At 36.1% G+C, this 19004-nt stretch overlaps 1 protein-coding gene across 1 annotated transcript; it reads right to left on the bottom strand.

The window, feature by feature from the left end:
• Positions 1-68: 68 nt before the first annotated feature.
• Positions 69-4298, bottom strand: LOC123870026 (DNA fragmentation factor subunit alpha-like). The gene is made up of 2 exons (XM_045913185.1): positions 3480-4298; positions 69-2600 (listed from the first exon to the last, which is right to left on the bottom strand). The coding sequence occupies exons 1-2, from the start codon at positions 3956-3958 to the stop codon at positions 2486-2488; spliced, it is 594 nt and encodes a 197-aa protein (XP_045769141.1). The 5' UTR covers positions 3959-4298; the 3' UTR covers positions 69-2485.
• Positions 4299-19004: the final 14706 nt, after the last annotated feature.

Raw genomic sequence — 19004 nt, 5'->3', positions numbered from 1 at the left:
CATTTTTGTCGAACAGATTATTTTTGTTTATAACATCAAAATTGTTACAACTAAATAAAAGTCATCTCCACAAGTTATCTAAATGCTTTATTTGTGCACAACAAATACAAGAGAAACAATGAATTCAATTCCACCATTAGGCATAAGCTTGGAATTGTTTTTACAGAATTCTGGGATAAGTACCTATATTTTAACCGTCTAATTCCATTACAGCCTTCATTTATTTTATCTACAACTATTCACACATACTTCAATATTTGGGTGTAAAAAAGTGACTACAAATATAGGACATTGTCTAAATATGACATAATTATCATAATATAACAGTAAATGGAATTTTACTCCGATGTTATTGCCTAACTTGGGTAGGTACTGATAAAATAGACCCTGATTTGTGCTAATTCACATTAGTGATGAGAGTATTTTTATATCATGGATGTTCTCATCAGCAGTTTTTTGTTACCGTTTTCTAATTTGTTTAAAAATACATGGAAACATAAGTTTAGATTTTGTTGAGATCTGTTTAGAGTTGAAAGTTAAATGAAGAACGAAGGTGAATTTTGCACATATCAAGGTATATGGCTATGAGTATTTGCTAGTATATTTATAAAGAAACATATTCAACTAAGCATTCTTACAGAAACACTATAATATTAACTTATTTTACTTAATGACTAATGTAAGTGCTTTAAAATGGACTTAGAAATATCTTTACAGATGCAATAAAGTTGTACTTATATCAACTTTTGTATTGTTTTTCGGGTGCAGTATCTATTAATGGAGTGCAATATTTTTATTCATAATTAATCGAAGTAAGTATAAGTAAGTAATACTTTATGATTAATTTGAAATCAATTCTTTGATGGTATTCTTGTTGTTTAAAATATAAATAAGCAAAATAATACATTATTATATTATATTTTATTACTCCTTTAGATACCTATTGCAATTCCTATCTGTTGCTAAACTACATTGAGCAACATGAAATTGTTGAACATAATTTTATGTTACAATTTTACGGCAGTGGTGTTAAACTTAGGTAAACTTATTTAATACTTGTAAAGTGTTGAGCAAATTTGGAATTAAATGAATTAATCTTATTCTAGGGGTAAAACTATATAAAAAAAAATTACCAACTATCAGTCTTTTAAATTGATGTTGATTATCAACCTTGTAGCCATTAGACTCTCAAAAGTTTACAAACAGTAAAATAAACTAAAAACTACAAGTAGCAAGCTTATGTTCTAGCATACCTATTGTCTGATATATTATTTTCACTAATTATATTTTCATTCTAACATGAAGTGATTATATAAAACTTATGAGTTGTATTATATTTCCATTAATTTAAAAGAAACAGTAAGTTGAATGTAATAGTGCAGGCTAAGGATTTCAAAACTATTAGAAATATACCTAGGTCTCAGTAAAATATCAAAGTGACATTAGATATTGCAATTGCAATATTGTTAAGACAAAGAATTTAATTTTAAAATACATATTAATTAACATATTTTACAAATAACAAAAATATGCCTCATGCACTGTGCAGTCTTTGCCACTGATCTTGATGAAAATTGTGCTGTGATGATAACCCTATAAGTATCATAATATTATTGTTTTAGAATTTCTTCTTTATGATCATTTTAACTTTAGCTCATATTCATAAGATTAGATCCTTATAATAATTTAATTCTACTTTTAACATATCTTTGCATAAATTAGACCTATATTATAATATATTGAAAATGGATACTATAAAATACCTAGCCAAATATGATAATATCGATATAGGATGACAATTATATTTTTCAATTTATTTTTAAACTATTTGAATAAGCACATTATATCAATTCAAAAATGTATTAAGTATTGGCAATCAAATAATGGTTATACAAATCCAGTATTTCCTTAAAAAAGGCCTCATTCAATTGGTGTATTAATATTGTATTTCTATGAATGCTAAATTTACTCTTTCTTACACTTAAAACTTAATTTGAGAGTATATTCAAGTTAAAGTTTATCCAAATGACTTTTAAGCTAGATTTACTCTACACCTTGCTCCCACCATGCTGTGTGTTGTGTGAATTAACACATGCTTCACCCAGCCTGGTATAGCATGAATTAATTCATATAAAGCTATACTAAAAATCTGTGGCCCTGCTCTGGAGCTCGATTACAGTAAAATGACAGCTACAGTGTGACAATCGCATTCGCCTCCAACTTTCTGTAGCTATTAACTAATTTACATTTTTACAGCAAAAATTCAGCCAATTAAGACAATTGTGATTGTTACAATGATTGATGTAGCTTTTCAGAAATCTATCAGCTGAATGGCATAAATGATAATTAGGGCTGAATAGTTTCTGGCATAGCATAGTGTGAATTCAGTTTTTATGTCTAAATTAAATTTTTGTAAACTTTTGAGTGTAACCATCTCTAAAAATAAATTATTGAGGGTTAAGTAGGATATTATAGATCTTCTGTTCTACACTCTTTCCTGGTTAGGAGGAGAAACATCTTCAGTGCCATTAGCAACACTCTGATGATATAACTTCAATAGTTCCATGGCATCTTGAGCTTGACGCTTCTCTAGTAATATTCTGCAATAGTAAAATTAGATTTTTAGAAATATTTTGGTTAAAATGTGTGTGTGAGCATTATCATTATTTATGAATGTACATGGTGTCGAGAACCTTATTGTGCTGTAGTCTCTATTAAAAAGTTAAAGGAAGCAACCATTTTCTTTCATCATAGGGAGGTTCAGGAAAAATATTAAATTAAATAAGTACTTAATTTTTAACTGAATGCATATATATCTATATTATAAAATATATTGTGGTAATAAGCAAACCTAAATTGTTGATAATTTGAACAAAAGTTTGGTAAAACCACTTTTCCATAGTCAAATACAGCAAACTTGTGGTAGACAGTTAGTTTCAGTTACAAGAAACAAAAGCAATAACATAAGTGCTAACAAACTCAAGACCCTTTAGAAATTTTAACATCTCTATGTTGTTAGAGCCTTGTATGAAGTCAATTACATTAATCATTCATCATATTATTAACATTTTTTGGGCCTAAATAATGACTTGTTTCATTAAACAGAGAATATCAATTTATGGATTTAAAGGTAACTTAACCAAACTCAGGTATAATGTTTAAGTTGTTATTGACACTTGCATGAAAAAGTCTGAGTTAGTAACATGAACATACAATATGTGGTGAGCAAGCTGTTCAGACAAATTACAAAAAAAATGAAAGAGGCACTGCAATGAATGCCAGCTACTGTATTTTACTAAGTATATAGACTGATAAAGTATATTATAGATCCATCTTAAACTGGATAGTACAAAAGAGGTTTGTTGATAGAGAATAGTAAAACTTTCATAATAGAGAAATATTATATAAAAAACAAAATCTTACTACAATAGTTTAATTTGGGAGTTATTAAATTTTTTCAGAATTTTTGCTCAAATTACCTTCCAGATGCCTCCTTTATGTGTTCTAAGATTATCCTGTTATCCCTGTCGGTCACAATATCAGCCAGGCTGTCTGGATCCATGTCTGAGAGAAGTTCAAGATCCTGTCCTCCGAGCAAAGAAATGTGACAGAGGTTGTGTTGCAAACGGCCCACCAAGTTTGCGACCTGGCCTTTGTCCCCCAACGCCACATCATCAGTTTGATCCAATGATACTTGGCACTTCGGCATATTCGGCGCCCATTTTTCGCTCCCGTGTAAAATCATTAACGACGTATCTGGTTCTAATGTCGAGAAGTATTCTTCATCGTCGACTTCGGTGCCGTCACACTCGAGTACAACTGTAAGATGTTCAGCTGGTAATCCTAATTTATCCGGCACTTTTGCTATTAAATCCTCTAAAGACGTCGCAACGATTCCTTTCTTCTTTTCACGATTCACGTCACAAATTTTATATGGTTTGTTAATATCGTCCTCCATTGTTTGTGTTTTAGAAACTCAATTTTATTTATATCGAATAATCTTTGAATAAAAAGCGATAATTTACAATTTACACATTTCTTTCACAATTTCCACTAAAACGAATCTAAATGATCAATCATCAAAATGACATTACATTATCTAAAATTTGACGTCCACTTAATAATTGCCAGTTAAAAAAACTTTGCGTTATTTTAAAGTTTTCCTTTTTTAAAATATTCATTCAGAGTAAAATAACCGTAACTAAAGATTCAGATTAACTAAAAAAAAATTAGGTTTATTTATAAACACAGCAGCCGGCAGCCGCAGCCCACAAAGTTACTAACGAGACGACTGTCCCTTCTAGTGTCTGGTTACTGAATGTGAGAATTCACGTTTTTGCCCAGTTGCCTGTTCTGTTAATGCAAGCTTTTCCAAAATGATATTTAACTCTTCTTTGTTTTTACAAGTGAAATCAATGTGTATTCGTAGACATATTTTATTAATTTATGGAACGTAGGCGTAGGTAACTAAATTGATATTACTATACCTATTTAAGATATTCTCTACTGTCTAAACTTTACACTAGCGGCACGCTATGATGGCCGGTTTGACACATTACAATAGTGATGTGGAATGTCAATTTATTCTCGAACAAAAAACAATTAAGTTTTGTTTTTGTACCTGATTAAATAGGTTTAATAAAACAAAAATGTATATGTTTATTTAATTTATTTGAACGAACTGAATATTTGAACGAAAATGAATATACATACTTTATATGCACACAAGAAACATATGGATACAAAAGATACCAAAAAAGGTGCCACAAAAGGCCATAATTAATCAGATTCGTCCATACTACTATTTTCACTGTCGTCACTGCTATCATCACATACATTAATAATTATATGTTCGTTTTCTATAATATTATCTATTTTCACATCTCTTTCATAATCTTCCCTTATTAATTTAACAGTTCTATTCACAACCTTTTCCCAGTCTCCTTTAGTCACATGTTCACAAGCTTCTTCTAATAATTTTAGCATTTTTTTTGTGGTAAATGGGGGTTCTGTATTGTGTCTTGCAGCATATCCCTTAATTTGAGCCCACACCAACTCAATCGCATTATACTCACAATGGTAAGGCGGTAACCGTATAACTCTGTGCCCATGTTCTAATGCTATTTCGTCAATGACGTATCGGATCTTGGTTGGTTTGTTTTCTTTTAAAAGACGTACTAATTCCGCTTTTAACATATTCATGTTTGCATCTACGCCATTTTTACGAAGCCATGCGACGATATCAGCTTTCTTTTGGGATTGGGCAGGTGGCTTGTCAATTTGCATCGAGTGGTATGGGGCGTTGTCCATAATTATAATAGATGGTTCAGGGAGGCTACACAACATTGAGGTAAACCATTCAGTAAACTTTTCTCCATTCATGTCTTCATGATAGTCTCCAGTGGTTTTTGACGCAAAAGCCATGAGAAAACCTTCGACAAACCCGTTGATGGTTCCGGCGTGACAAATTATAAGTCGCGATCCTTTTCCTACAGGAACTTTGGAAGTAGATGCTGCTGTGTCATCGTTCCAAGAACGGCCTACAGTATGGTTAGCATTAAGCCATGTTTCATCCAAGAACACAACATTTTGCCAATTTTTGATTTCTTTCACTTGCCGTAAAAAAGTATACCTTGCCATCGCTATATCAAATCTTTCCATCAATATTTTGCGTTTGTTACATTTTTTGTATCGAAATCCAATGGTCTTCAAAATCTTCGTTAAAGAACTTTCCCCACCGAAGAATAATCCAGCTTCCTTCAGTGAATGCACCAACTTTTTTCTTGTTGGATACTCCTTCTGTAAATAGTAGCCGTAAACATGTCTTCGGATAGCATCGGCATCAAAGCTATCGATGCCTACGACTGGTTTTGCTCGTTTTCTCTTTTTTGGTGTGTGAAGTTTATTTTCTTCTGTGCCAGTCTCGCCATATTTTTTTTTAGTTATCCGTCTAACAGTTCGTTGTCCAATATTAAGCGCATCAGCTACGCGTTCAACCACTGACGTTATAGGTAAAATTGGCCCTCCATTTTGAGCTTCACGATCGAAATAGTTACGAAGGCGTATTACGAACTCACGTGTCTGACTATTTAGAACAGTTCTCTGCGTACGTTCGGTCATATCGACGAAATCCACAACAAAGGGCTTGAACAGAGTCCAAATTAACGAGCAAGGGTCAACAGTAATGCAGTATCAATATTTGAAATCCAAAGCCAGGTCAAAACTATATCACAATCGCATTGCACTGACAGTTTATACTTTTCGAAGCAACGTCAATTCGAAACTGCTTTGTTTTGCATTGAGCATTGACGCGAGTTTGCCGGAGGTAGTAGTTGTGCTAGCCAGCGATCCTATGTGACGATCGTATTAGATTCCATTTTTAAAAATTTATTGATATTTTTTTGCGATTTCAGAGGTTTGTCCACATAGTGAAAATTGTTCATATTCACAAGTACATTCACCCCTTAAATGGTGCAAACTGATTTTTCTACACTTGTATACATTTAAGAAATCAATTTAATAAATAAATTTTGAGTCCTAAACCTAAAACTACATTCGATAAAATTTATGAATCTCTGCACATCACTATCGTCAATAAAGTAATACAATTATTTCCTTCAAAGTCGTTATCAATTAATACGGAACTTCATGAGCGGACAAACGTCAAACCGGCCATCATAGCGTGCCGCTAGTTTAGGCTTTAATAAGCTGCGTCGATTTCACCGAAGTCAGACACAGCCAACCGGCCGGCTTGCTGTAGACATATCTAGTAATATTTAGACCTAGCTCCTAGCTCCTGAGTTCAGTGTTTCTTCCGTTTTCACTGTTTAATGTAATTTCTATACATGAAGTTGACCGCGACTAGACTGTAACCACACTGCAACATTCTGCTCTCCGCATACATTAATGACTAGCTGATACCCGCGACTTCGTTCGCGTGGATGTAGGTTTTTTAAAATTCCCGTGGGAACTCTTTGATTTTCCGGGTAGTCTATGTGCTAATCCAGGGTATAATCTATCTCCATTCTTTTCAGCCCAATCCGTCCAGTAGTTTTTGCGTGAAGGAGTAACAAACAAACACACACACACATACAAACTTTCTCCTTTATAATATTAGTGTGATTAGTGTGATTATAGTAGGTAGGTGTACTAGGCACATAATATACGAGTATCTATATTATTATATCAGCTACCCTCCCTATGTTAGGTAGGTATGTGTCCGCAGTAGAAACAAGACAGTTCGTTCGGTCCGTAATGTATGTCTGTATACTTACCATAAAATTAGCTTTTTTACGCTTTTTTTGTATAATAACTACTCTTTACGTCTACATAGCTTAGCTATTTTAAAAGTCATTAATGCTGAGCTATATCGGTTATTTTGTTTCTCCTACATGACTTATGGACCCGAGACAGTCGTCATAACTATAGGGCTAACTAAGAAAGCTCAGAGTTACTTAGCGGGAGATGGAAAGAACGGTACGTACCCTATCTAGGTACAATTACCATCCAGTGTTTGTCAGTTACGTCTTCTGTTGAAAGCGGCAACGGTCTCGGAATTATTAAGAAGGGGTTAAAGAGGAAGAAACTCAGTACCTATCTGCCAATTATAGTTCTTAAGTTATTTTGGAAACTATTCCGCAACCATAGCTAGGAGCTGTAGGTACCAAGTCCGGGCAAAATCTAAAAATACGTAGGTATACTTAGGTACAGCCTGTTCAAAATAAGGTCAGATTGTTTTGGGTCATTAATTTGGGCTATTGTGCGACTGACCTTGACTCGGGCAAAGAGGCCGCATCTTATCAGTCTACAAAAGAGCTCGATAAAATTGAAAGTTAAAGAAAATGCGTCAAGTGCGAGTGGGACTCGTACACAAAGGGTTCCGTAAGCAATAATACTATTTAATTATTTTAAATTTTCATGGCAGCCTTTTTAAATTTTTTATTATTTGTTGTCATAGCGGCAATATTGAAATTTTCGCAAAATGTATATTATTTTGCGAAAATTTCAATTTTCTAGCTATACGGTTCACGAGGTACAGCCCGCTGACAGACAGACGGACGGACGGTCGGCCAGATAGCAGAGACGTCGGTAAGATAGGGTCCCATTGGCATCCTTGGGGCACGGAACCTTAAAAATGGTAGGTTTAACAAAGAGCTTTTATTAATGCTTTAAAAGTTGAAACCCGAGATTTCTAATGTTGGCGTTATTTTAGATTTTATTTGCTTACTCACTACATTACTTAAATTTTTAGGAAGTAGGTATCTTTCTTAAAATTTAAGTGATGTAGCTATACAGATAATATATCTAATATTTCTGACATCACAAAGAAAAATAGCTTTACATTATTAAGTATATCATATTGTGGAGGAATTTTTATTGGAATTCAATAATTTCGACTAAAGTGCCGGAGCCAAATCAGAAAATTCGCCTAACACAAAACATTCGCTGTATTCCGAATAGGTTAATTAAATATCACTTGCTTTAACGGTGAAGGAAAACATCGTGAGGAAACCTGCATTCCTGAGAGTTCTACATAATGTTCTAATCCGCACTTGGTCAGGGTAGTAGATTATGGCCTAAACCCTTCTCATTCTAAGAAGACACCCGTGCTTAGTATTTGCTTAGGGTTGATGATAATGATAAATCCGAATATGGTTTACCTAGGTCAAATATAAAAGTTTACTTTTATAAAGCTACTATGAGCACTTGCTCATAGTAGCTAGTAGACACGAGGCACTCGGAGACACGTGTTGCCAATTCTCATAAAGACTTCGGGAGGCTTAGGAACAAAGCTAACAAACCATTGTTTTAGCTCTGTTTTTGTTTTCGTTGTTTTGTCTAAACAAGTAGATAAGTAGGCAAGCGAACATTTTGCAAAGTTAGTTAAAGCAAATAGGTATCTGTTTCCGCGGTATTTTTACCAAAGCTCATCGAAAGTTAAGCATTTCCTTCACCTTTCCGAAGGTTTGGCTATTTAAATATCAGAAGCTTTAGGCCTCATTTACACGAGAGCTTTTTTAACGTCCGTTAAAAAAGCGTCCAAATAGAACAAAAAATGTATTCCCAAGTATCTGTTCACACGTAAAAAAGCGTTGACGTGTGAACATATTATACTTGGAAATACATTTTGTTCTATTTGAATGTTAATTATTTATTAATTGTAATTTTGAAATTGACTATTAAAGGTTTTATTATTCAATCATGATTTGTATTCAAAATTAAATTAAATACGAAGAAATCTGAGGCACCTTATTACGATGTAAAAATTATTGTTTCGTTGTATTTCCTATTTTGGTTCTCCATTTGAGAATACAAAATATAAAGAAAAAAGGTAGGAAATAGGAATACATGGTGTTCAAAAATCGACTCTATTTTATCACCTCACTTTGGTTTCAATCAATCTTCTCGAATTTCAATGTTACCAGATTGCTCTATAAAGTTAATAAAAATGATCGGGATCTGACTTTTATTCAAGTTCCCTGAAATTTGGCTAGCCGACTACAGATCAGCCCTATTTTTCTTTGATTTTATGTCACCATAGTCTAATATTTGACAAACCGAGAGTTCCCTCACTCTAGTTCACTCTGGTATTGGTAGATACCTGTGTACTCATTACTCCTTAACCTACCCAACACTGGGGTCACGTTCGGTCAGCCTGTGGCGCGACGGGCGGAGATCAATATTCTGTTCACCCCTGTCTACCCTCGGCTCTAGAAAGCATTTCTCAACTTCACCCTACTGTAATGGGCACCTAACTCTAATTTCACTTTTTATTACTTTACAAAATTTAATACAGCTATTTCTCCGTTTCAAAGTTTATTATCGATTACAAACAAATCTTGCCTCTTTATAATATTAATAGCCTCAATAGCACAATGGTTAAGGAGTGGACTAAAATCCGAAAGGTCGGCGGTTCAAATCCCACCCGTTGCACTATTGTCGTTCTCACTCCTAGCACAAGCTTTACGCTTAGTTGGAGGGGAAAGGGGAATATTAGTCATGACTAATATTCCCCTTCCGAATATTAGTCATGACTAATATTCCCCTTCCGAATATTAGTCATGACTAATATTCTTAAAAAAAAATTGGTATAGATTTATTATTCGAGACTTATTTTGCGAAAGTACGTATCTACATAACATTTCAGGCGTTCTATTTTATGTAGGTATCTACCTGCCGTTGGCTTAACATAATCCTAAGTGCAAGGAGTGAAAGTAGCTGTTCTTGGCGTCATTTATGTCGCCTATTATGTCATTTATTACTCGGAAAATTTTACTTTATTATGTACTTAAATATAAGATAAGTAAATAGATGAAAGTCTCTTACTGGCCCAAACATAAATAATATATACTTAGCTGCATGAATCTGGTAGGTATACATAGGTACCTCATTTTGCCCCGGAAAATCAGCGAGCTCCCACGGCATTCATAAAACCTTAATCTACGTGGACGAAGTCGCTTGGATCATCTATTTGGAACAGAGATAGCTTGCATCTCATAGGTTCACTGATACATATAGGCTACTTTTTATTCCGAAAAATAGAACGATTCCCATGGGAATTTTACAAAATAAATCCACGCGGACGAAGTCGCTGGCATTATCTAGCACATAGATAATATTTTAACTCTATATGCTCACAACTGCAAACAGCACTCAACGGGGATAAACTTTTTCATTAAAACTACCAAGGCCATCGGGTCAGAATAAACGACAGACGTTGGGCGAGATATTCCCAGACAAAACATTAGCTGTCCTTTAGTTAAATAAATAATAATGAATTATAATAATAAGCATTCAATGCTCGAGTCAGTTCAGTAGGATGGTCAAGTAACAACCTATCTACTTGAAAATGGAACTATTACCTATATTTTATAAGCTTTTACCTCATATTTTATTTTAGGCACTGTGGTAGGTGGACTGTGGTGGGTGGAGGAGGCGTCCGTTCTGGCCCTCGTGTTGATGGGCCCTCTGGTTTAGAGGCTCCCCTTATCTCAAGGTTTTGAGAACTCCTTTACTGGAACCCCAACTATGTACAGTAAATAAGAGTAATAAATTTGGAGTTGGAGGCCCCATAAAAAACTAATGTGAAGTGGCGAATGCTCGTGAGGCGTACCTATAACATCTGCCCCCAAAAACGTCGCTTTGTGATGACCACGACCGCTCTGCTAAGAGTGTTACGACAAAGGAGAATAAAAAATTAACAGTTGTGAACAAGGAGGCCATAATATTAATACTTGTTTGTATGAAAAAATTTTGCGCTCGTTCTTATTTCGCGCTTCGTTATTATTCCATAATTTGAAGCTATATTTTTGCTTTCAACATAGAGATACAATTTAATACATAATCAGTATGATAATAATAAAAAAAAGAAAACATGCTTGCTTCGTGCACTATAATATATTTAGCAACAAGTACCTGATTTCCTGTTCAATATTATGACTATGATAACATGATAATAATTGTTCCAGTTAAATAAAGAAAATCGCTCGCGTTTCGCTTGTGCTTATATTTCATAAGTAGGCAAAAATGAAATATAATTAGCATTAAAAACAAAATTCAAGAACGGGGGCCTCGTCTTGCAAAGCCACCCTGGGCCTCCGACGAATTTAATCCGCCGCTGACTGAAGATAAGTAAATACGGTAACTCCCAAAAGAGTGATACGTTACACAATACCCAATACTTACTTGATTAGTACCAAAACTTTTCCGTCCCGGGATGATAAATTTCCGGGAAGTTAATGTAATTATAATTAATTATGCGAGCAGTATATCCTAGTTGGATAATTTGCATGTGTATACATAATTTGTGTCATTTTATCCGATAACTTACGAAAGAGCTCTTCTAATTTGCTAACAGATTCACCCTAGATTCACATGCTTCTAATCCTATATTTACACATACCTACCTGTGTAAAAATAAAGCAGTTAGCCACACATCACCACAAATTCACGGTTTTCGGATTTTTTCCTTTACCTTCTTGTGCTATAAGACCTATCTACCTGCCTTTTATGAATCTAAGGCAAATAAATACCATATAGGTTTTCTTGACAGACACGACAGACAGACGGACAGACGGGAAGGCGGGCAGATAGAGACATACTACAAAGTGATCCGATAAAAGTTCCTGGAACCCTAAACATCAGTTGTAACTATGGCATCTACTGTTTCAAAGAGCTTATTATGTCTGAAATAGTATTTATGGCTGTGAAACCTGAATGCTTATGTAAGTATGCGAATTTCTTCATTATCTCCTACCCGCAATAAAGCTTAATGCGTGTGATGAAATGGCAGACAGGTTTGTGAAACATGTAGGAGCATTGTAGATTGTCGCTGAGTAACCGAATTGCTGACCGTCGTAATATGCACGAGGTAACACAAATGTATACTACAATATACAACATGTATATAAGCTAAATTGATGCCTAGTTCCGTAGTCACACTGCTTAACCTTAATAAGTAGGTATTACATATTGTAAACAAATTCCTCAAAAGACGGCAACATATTAGCAGATCATAATTATGCTGCTACAGGTTTATTTTTATTTTTATTCAGATACAAGTTAGCCCTTGACTACAATCTTACCCTGTGGTGAGTGATGATGCAATCTAAGATGGAAGCGGACTAACCTGGAAGGGGTATGGCAGTTTTTATTAAACCCATATACCTTTGGTCTCTACACGGCATCGTACTGGAACGCTAAATCGCTTGGTGGCACGGCTTTGCCGGTAGGGTGGTAATCAGCCACAACCGTAGCCTCCCACTAGATCAGACCAGAAATTTAGAAATTATGAAATTCCAAACCCCTACTGGGAATCGAGCCCGGGACCTCCCACTTGTAAGACCACAGCGCTAGCCACTGCGCCATAGACCGTCAAATTCAAGGTATCATGGGTGAAGCGGTCTGATCTTATCTTAATGTGCTCATTTAGGTACCTATTTTTATTTTCCCATTTCTTGAAAAGGAATAGGAAGACTTCAATAATCCTACTTTTTAAAAGTTATTATATAACTAGAGGATGCCCGCGACTTCGTCCGCGTGGATTTAGATTTTTATAGATCCCGTGGGAACTGTTTGATTTTCCGGGATAAAAAGTTGCCTATTTCGATTACAGGGATGCAAGATACTTCGGTACCAAATTTCATACAAATCGGGTAAGTGGATGAGTCTTTAGGAATCCCGCGGGAACTCTTTGATTTTCCGCGATAAAAAGTAGCCTATGTCCGTCCCCGGGATAGAAGCTAACTCTGTACCAAATTTCATTAAAATCGGTTCAGCGATTGAGCCGTGAAAACGTAGCAGACAGACACACTTTCGCATTATACTATATATAGCTCAATTAACAGAAAATGTGAAAAAAATTGGAAAAACAAGATGGCGGCCGAACCGTAGCGTTTTCAAAATTTTGATTTTTTGACCCCGAACCGCAGCGCCACAGATCCGAAACGGGGTAATCGAGGATAATTATTTTTTTCTTGTTTCGCTCACAATGATCCTAAATTTTGACAGAATGGGAGTGGTTTTTAAAAATTCAAGATGGCGGCTGTCATGGCGGCCGTTAAGTTAGACGTACAAAAAATCGCAATTTTAAAATTCAAATATCTCAAAGTTGGCAACATCGGAGCGATTCGGTTTCTATGAAGCGATTGTACGTATGGAGTCGAGGTATAGATCGGTGGGAAAAAATTACCCCATTTTTAGGGAAATTTCAAGATTTTCGGGAAATTGTAAAAAAACGAAATAAGGACTTTGTGCAAAATTCGAGTATAGGCGATTATGTGTTTTGCTCGTACAAATGACATTTGGGTATTTTTGTCGCCGGAGACTGGCAACACTGGAATTTATCAAAGAAAAAGTGATTTTCGACATGGTCTTTTTCCAGGGGCGATCATTTCACGTGGGTGCGAGCGAGAGGAGAGATTGCAACGTCATCGGGAGCGGTATATCCTGTAGTTATTGGAAAAGTTGTACAACGATGAAATTTATTTCTGTAAAACGAGTTGGCGGCCATTTTGTATTTTTTTTTTAATTTTTCGAAATTTTGATCACGTTTTTGAGGCAGTTGGCAACATTTTGGAAAGTCAATATGTATGAATCGATTGTGTATCTCGGCTGGAAGTATGGAGATATGCAACCGGTGTTGCCACTTTTGGGGAGATTTTCGAGATTTTCAACTAAGAAACTCCTGTAAAATTTTGTATGAAAAATTTTTTTTTCACTGATGGTGTCGTATAGAAAACAAAAAGTTAGTAAGCCAAAATTTTGGAGAGAGCTGATGATTGAGGGTTTCGGAGACGGGTGGAGGGCCCGCTTAAGGTATTGAAGATAGGTGAGGGGTGCTCGAGCAAATGTCATTCATGACATCATCCAATTGCCAAAAAGCTGGAAAAAAATTCAAAATGGCGAAAAAAAGATGGCCGCCATACAAATTTCGCCGGTGTCCAGCTCGGAGGGTATAAAAAATGGAAGTGTGGTTTCTTGGAAGAAGATCATCAGGATCCGAAGGTCTACTTGATGAATAGAAAAAAAATTCAAAATGGCGGAATTTATTTTTCCATACATTTTGTATGGCGATTATGAATGTCTCATTCTCCTAGAAAGAGACGGAAAACGATACATTGATGTATGGGAGATATGTTCGGATGCGCGATATGAGTAGGGAAAAATTATGACATTTCAGAAAAACAAGATGGCGACTGACGTGATTTTTGCAACTCTTTTGTTTTCCAACCGATTTCGTTGAAACTCGCAATCTTTGAAGAACGTAGTAAACGCATAATAGAAAAAGTGGAAAATTTTGGAAAAACAAGATGGCCGCCGTACAAATTTCGTCGGTGTCTATCTCGGAGGCATATATAGATGGAAGAGTGGTTTCTTGGCAAAAGATGATCAGGGTCCGAAAGTCTACTCGGTGGAACAAACTCTGCATGCTCGCGGACCACTTTAGTGGTCCGCGCACCCACGCACCCTACTTTATTAACCTCAACTACCCCGTTTTTACAAAAAATGATACGGATGTCGTTTTCAGAGTTTTCCGGCGTGCTGATTTTGATAACGACATTTATTTTGAAATCCAAGATGGCGGACATGCACTTTTTAATTATTATACTATATATAGCTCGATTACCACTCACTGACTGACTGACTCATTGACATAATTGTTCTCCTAGAAAGAGACGGAAAATGATATAATGATGTAGGGGAGTTGTGTTCGGTTTCGGGAACCCTCTGGGGAAAAATTATGACATTTCGGAAAAACAAGATGGCGGCCGACGTGATTTTTGCAGCTCCTTTGCTTTTTTAGGGACTCCGTTCAAATTCGCAACTATTAAAGAATGTAGTAAACGATTAATGGGAAATGTCGAAAAAATTGGAAAAACAAGATGGCGGCCGAGTCGTTGCGTTTCAAAATTTTTGATTTTTCGACCCCGAACCGCGGCGCCACAGATCCGAGACGGGGTAGTCGAGGATAACTATTTTTTCGTGTTTCGCCCACGATTATCCTGTATTTTGACAGAACGGGAGTGGTTTTTAAAAATTCAAGATGGCGGCTGTCGTGGCGGCCGTTTTGTTCGAGGTACGAAAAAACGCAATTTTAAAATTCGAATATCTCAAAGTTGGCAACATCGGAGCGATTCGGCTTCTATCAAGCGATTGCACGTATAGGCTCGAAGTATAGATTGGAGGAAAAAAATTACCCCATTTTTCGGGAAATTTCGAGATTTTCGGGAAATTGTAAAAAATCGAAATACGCACTTTTCGCAAAATCCCAGTATGAGCGATTACGTGTTTTGCTCGAACAAATGACATTTGGGTATTTTTGTTGCCGGAGACTAGCAACACTGGAATTTATAAAAGAAAAAGTGATTTTCGACATGGTCTTTTTTAGGGGCGATCGGTTCGCCTGGGTGCGAGCGAGATGAGAGATTGAAACGTCATCGGGAGCGGTATATCCTGTAGTTAATAGGAAAATTATGAAACCGACTAAAATCTTTCCGTGAAACGAGTTGGCGGCCATTTTGTATTTTTTTTAGTTTTTCGAAATTTTGACCACGTTTTTGAGGCAGTTGGCAACATTTTGGAAAGTCAATATGTATGAATCGATTGTGTATCTCGGCTGGCAGTATGGAGATATGCAACCGGTCTTGCCACTTTTGGGGAGATTTTCGAGATTTTCAACTAAGAAACTCCTGTAAAATTTTGTATGAAAATTTTTTTTTTCACTGATGGTGTCGTATAGAAAACAAAAAGTTAGTAAGCCAAAATTATGGAGAGAGCTGATGATTGAGGATATCGGAGACGGGTGAAGGGCCCGCTTAAGGTATTGAAGATAGGTGGGGGGTGCTCGAGCAAATGTCATTCACGACGTCATCCAATTGCCAAAAAGCTGAAAAAAAATTCAAAATGGCGAAGAAAAGATGGCCGCCATACAAATTTCGCCGGTGTCCAGCTCGGAGGGTATAAAAGATGGAAGTGTGGTTTCTTGGCAAAAGAGGATCAGGATCCAGAAGTCTACTCGATGAATAGAAAAAAAATTCAAAATGGCGGAATTTATTTTTCCATACATTTTGTATGGCGAATATCGAATGTCTCATTCTCCTAGAAAAAGACAGAAAACGATACGATGATGTTCGGGAGATATGTTCGGGTGCAAGATGGGAGTCGGGAAAAATTATGACATTTCAGAAAAACAAGATGGCGGCCTAAGTGATTTTTGTAACTCTTTTGTTTTTCAACCGATTTCGTTGAAACTCACAATCTTTGAAGAAAGTAGTAAACGATTAATGAAAATAGTGGAAAAATTTGGAAAAACAAGATGGCCGCCACACAAACTTCGTCGGTGTCCATCTCGGAGGGTATAAAAGATGGAAAAGTGGTTTCTTGGCAAAAGATGATCAGGTTCCGAAGGTCTACTCAATGGAATAAACTCTGCATGCTCGCGGACCACTTTAGTGGTCCGCGCACCCACGCACCCTACTAAATTATTATCCTAATTTACATAAAATAATATGGATATCGTTTTCAGGGTTTTCCAGGGTGCTGATTTTGATAGTGACATTTATTTTCAAATCCAAGATGGCGGACTTTCATTTTCTACAAAAAATAGAAATGCCTGTCATTTTATGGGGTTTTTCGGGGTGAATTCTGTATCTTAATAAATGAATTTGTTTTATATAATAAAGTTAACATAACCACGTCACGTGAGCTGCTTTAGCAGCTCGCGCACCGAGCAAAAACTAGTTATACTATATATAGCTCAATTACCACTGACTCATTGACATAATTGTTCTCCTAGAAAGAGAAGGAAAATGATATAATGATGTAGGGGAGATGTGTTCGGGTGGGGGAGTCGACTGGGGAAAAATTATGACATTTCGGAAAAACAAGATGGCGGCCGACGTGATTTTTGCAGCTCCTTTATTTTTTAAGAGATTCCGTTCAAACTCGCAACTATTAAAGAATGTAGTAAACGGTTAACAAAAAATGTGGAAAAAATTGGAAAAACAAGATGGCGGCCGAGCCGTAGCGTTTTAAAATTTTTGATTTTTCGACCCCGAACCGCGGCGCCACAGATCCGAAACGGGGTAATCGAGGATAATTATTTTTTCTGGTTTCGCCCACGATTATCTTCTATTTTGACAAAATGGGAGTGATTTTTAAAAATTCAAGATGGCGGCTGTCGTGGCGGCCATTATGTTAGAGGTACGAAAAAACGCAATTTTAAAAGTAAAATATCTCAAAGTTGGCAACATCGGAGCGATTTGGCTTCTATGAAGCGGTTGTACGTATAGATTCGGGGTATAGATTGGAGGAAAAAAATTACCCCACTTTTAGGGAAATTTCAAGATTTTCGGGAAATTGTAAAAAATAGAAATACGCACTTTAAGCAAAATCGGAGTATGAGTGATTACGTGTTTTGCTCGTACAAATAATATTTGGGTATTTTTGTCACCGGAGACTGGCAACACTGGAATTTATCAAAGTAAAAGTGATTTTCGACACGGTCTTTTTCACGGTATCCCCTTTCGCGTGGGTGCGAGCGAGAGGAAAGATTGAAACGTCATCGGGCGCGATATATCCTGTAGTTAATAGGAAAATTATGAAACCGTGTAAAATTTTTCTGTGAAACGAGTTGGCGGCCATTTTGTATTTTTTTTCATTTTTCGAAATTTTGATCACGTTTTTGAGGCAGTTGGCAACATTTTGGAAAGTCAATATGTATGAATCGATTGTGTATCTCGGCTGGCAGTATGGAGATATGTAACCGGTGTTGCCACTTTTGGGGAGATTTTCGAGATTCGAGACTAAGAAACTCCTGTAAAATTTTGTATGAAAAATTTTTTTTTCACTGATGGTATCGTATAGAAAACAAAAACTTAGTAAGCCAAAATTATGGAGACAGCTGATGATTGAGGATTTCGGAGACGGGTGAAGGGTCCGCTTAAGGTATTGAAGATAGGTGGGGGGTGCTCGAGCAAATGTCATTCATGATGTCATCCAATTGCCAAAAAGCTGAAAAAAAAATCAAAATGGTGAAAAAAAGATGGCCGCCATACAAATTTCGCCGGCGTCCAGCTCGGAGGGTATAAAAGATGGAGGTGCGGTTTCTTGGCAAAAGAGGATCAGGATCCGAAGGTCTACCCGATGAACAGAAAAAAAATTCAAAATGGCGGAATTTAATTTTCCATACATTTTGTATGGCGAATATTGAATGTCTCATTCTCCTAGAAAGAGACAGAAAACGATTAATTGATGTATGGGAGATATGTTTGGATGCGCGATATGAGTAGGGGAAAATTATGACATTTCAGAAAAACAACATGGCGGCCGATATGATTTTTGCAACTCTTTTGTTTTCCAACCGATTTCGTTGAAACTCGCAATCTTTGAAGAATGTAGTAAACGATTAATAGGAAAAGTGGAAAATTTTGGAAAAACAAGATGGCCGCCGTACAAATTTCGTCTGTGTCTATCTCGGAGGCTATAAAAGATGGAAGAGTGGT

The sequence above is a fragment of the Maniola jurtina genome, chromosome 12 (assembly GCF_905333055.1).
Source record: "Maniola jurtina chromosome 12, ilManJurt1.1, whole genome shotgun sequence".
Taxonomy (NCBI): Eukaryota; Metazoa; Arthropoda; class Insecta; order Lepidoptera; family Nymphalidae; genus Maniola; species Maniola jurtina.
This window is presented reverse-complemented; position numbering and strand designations above follow the sequence as displayed.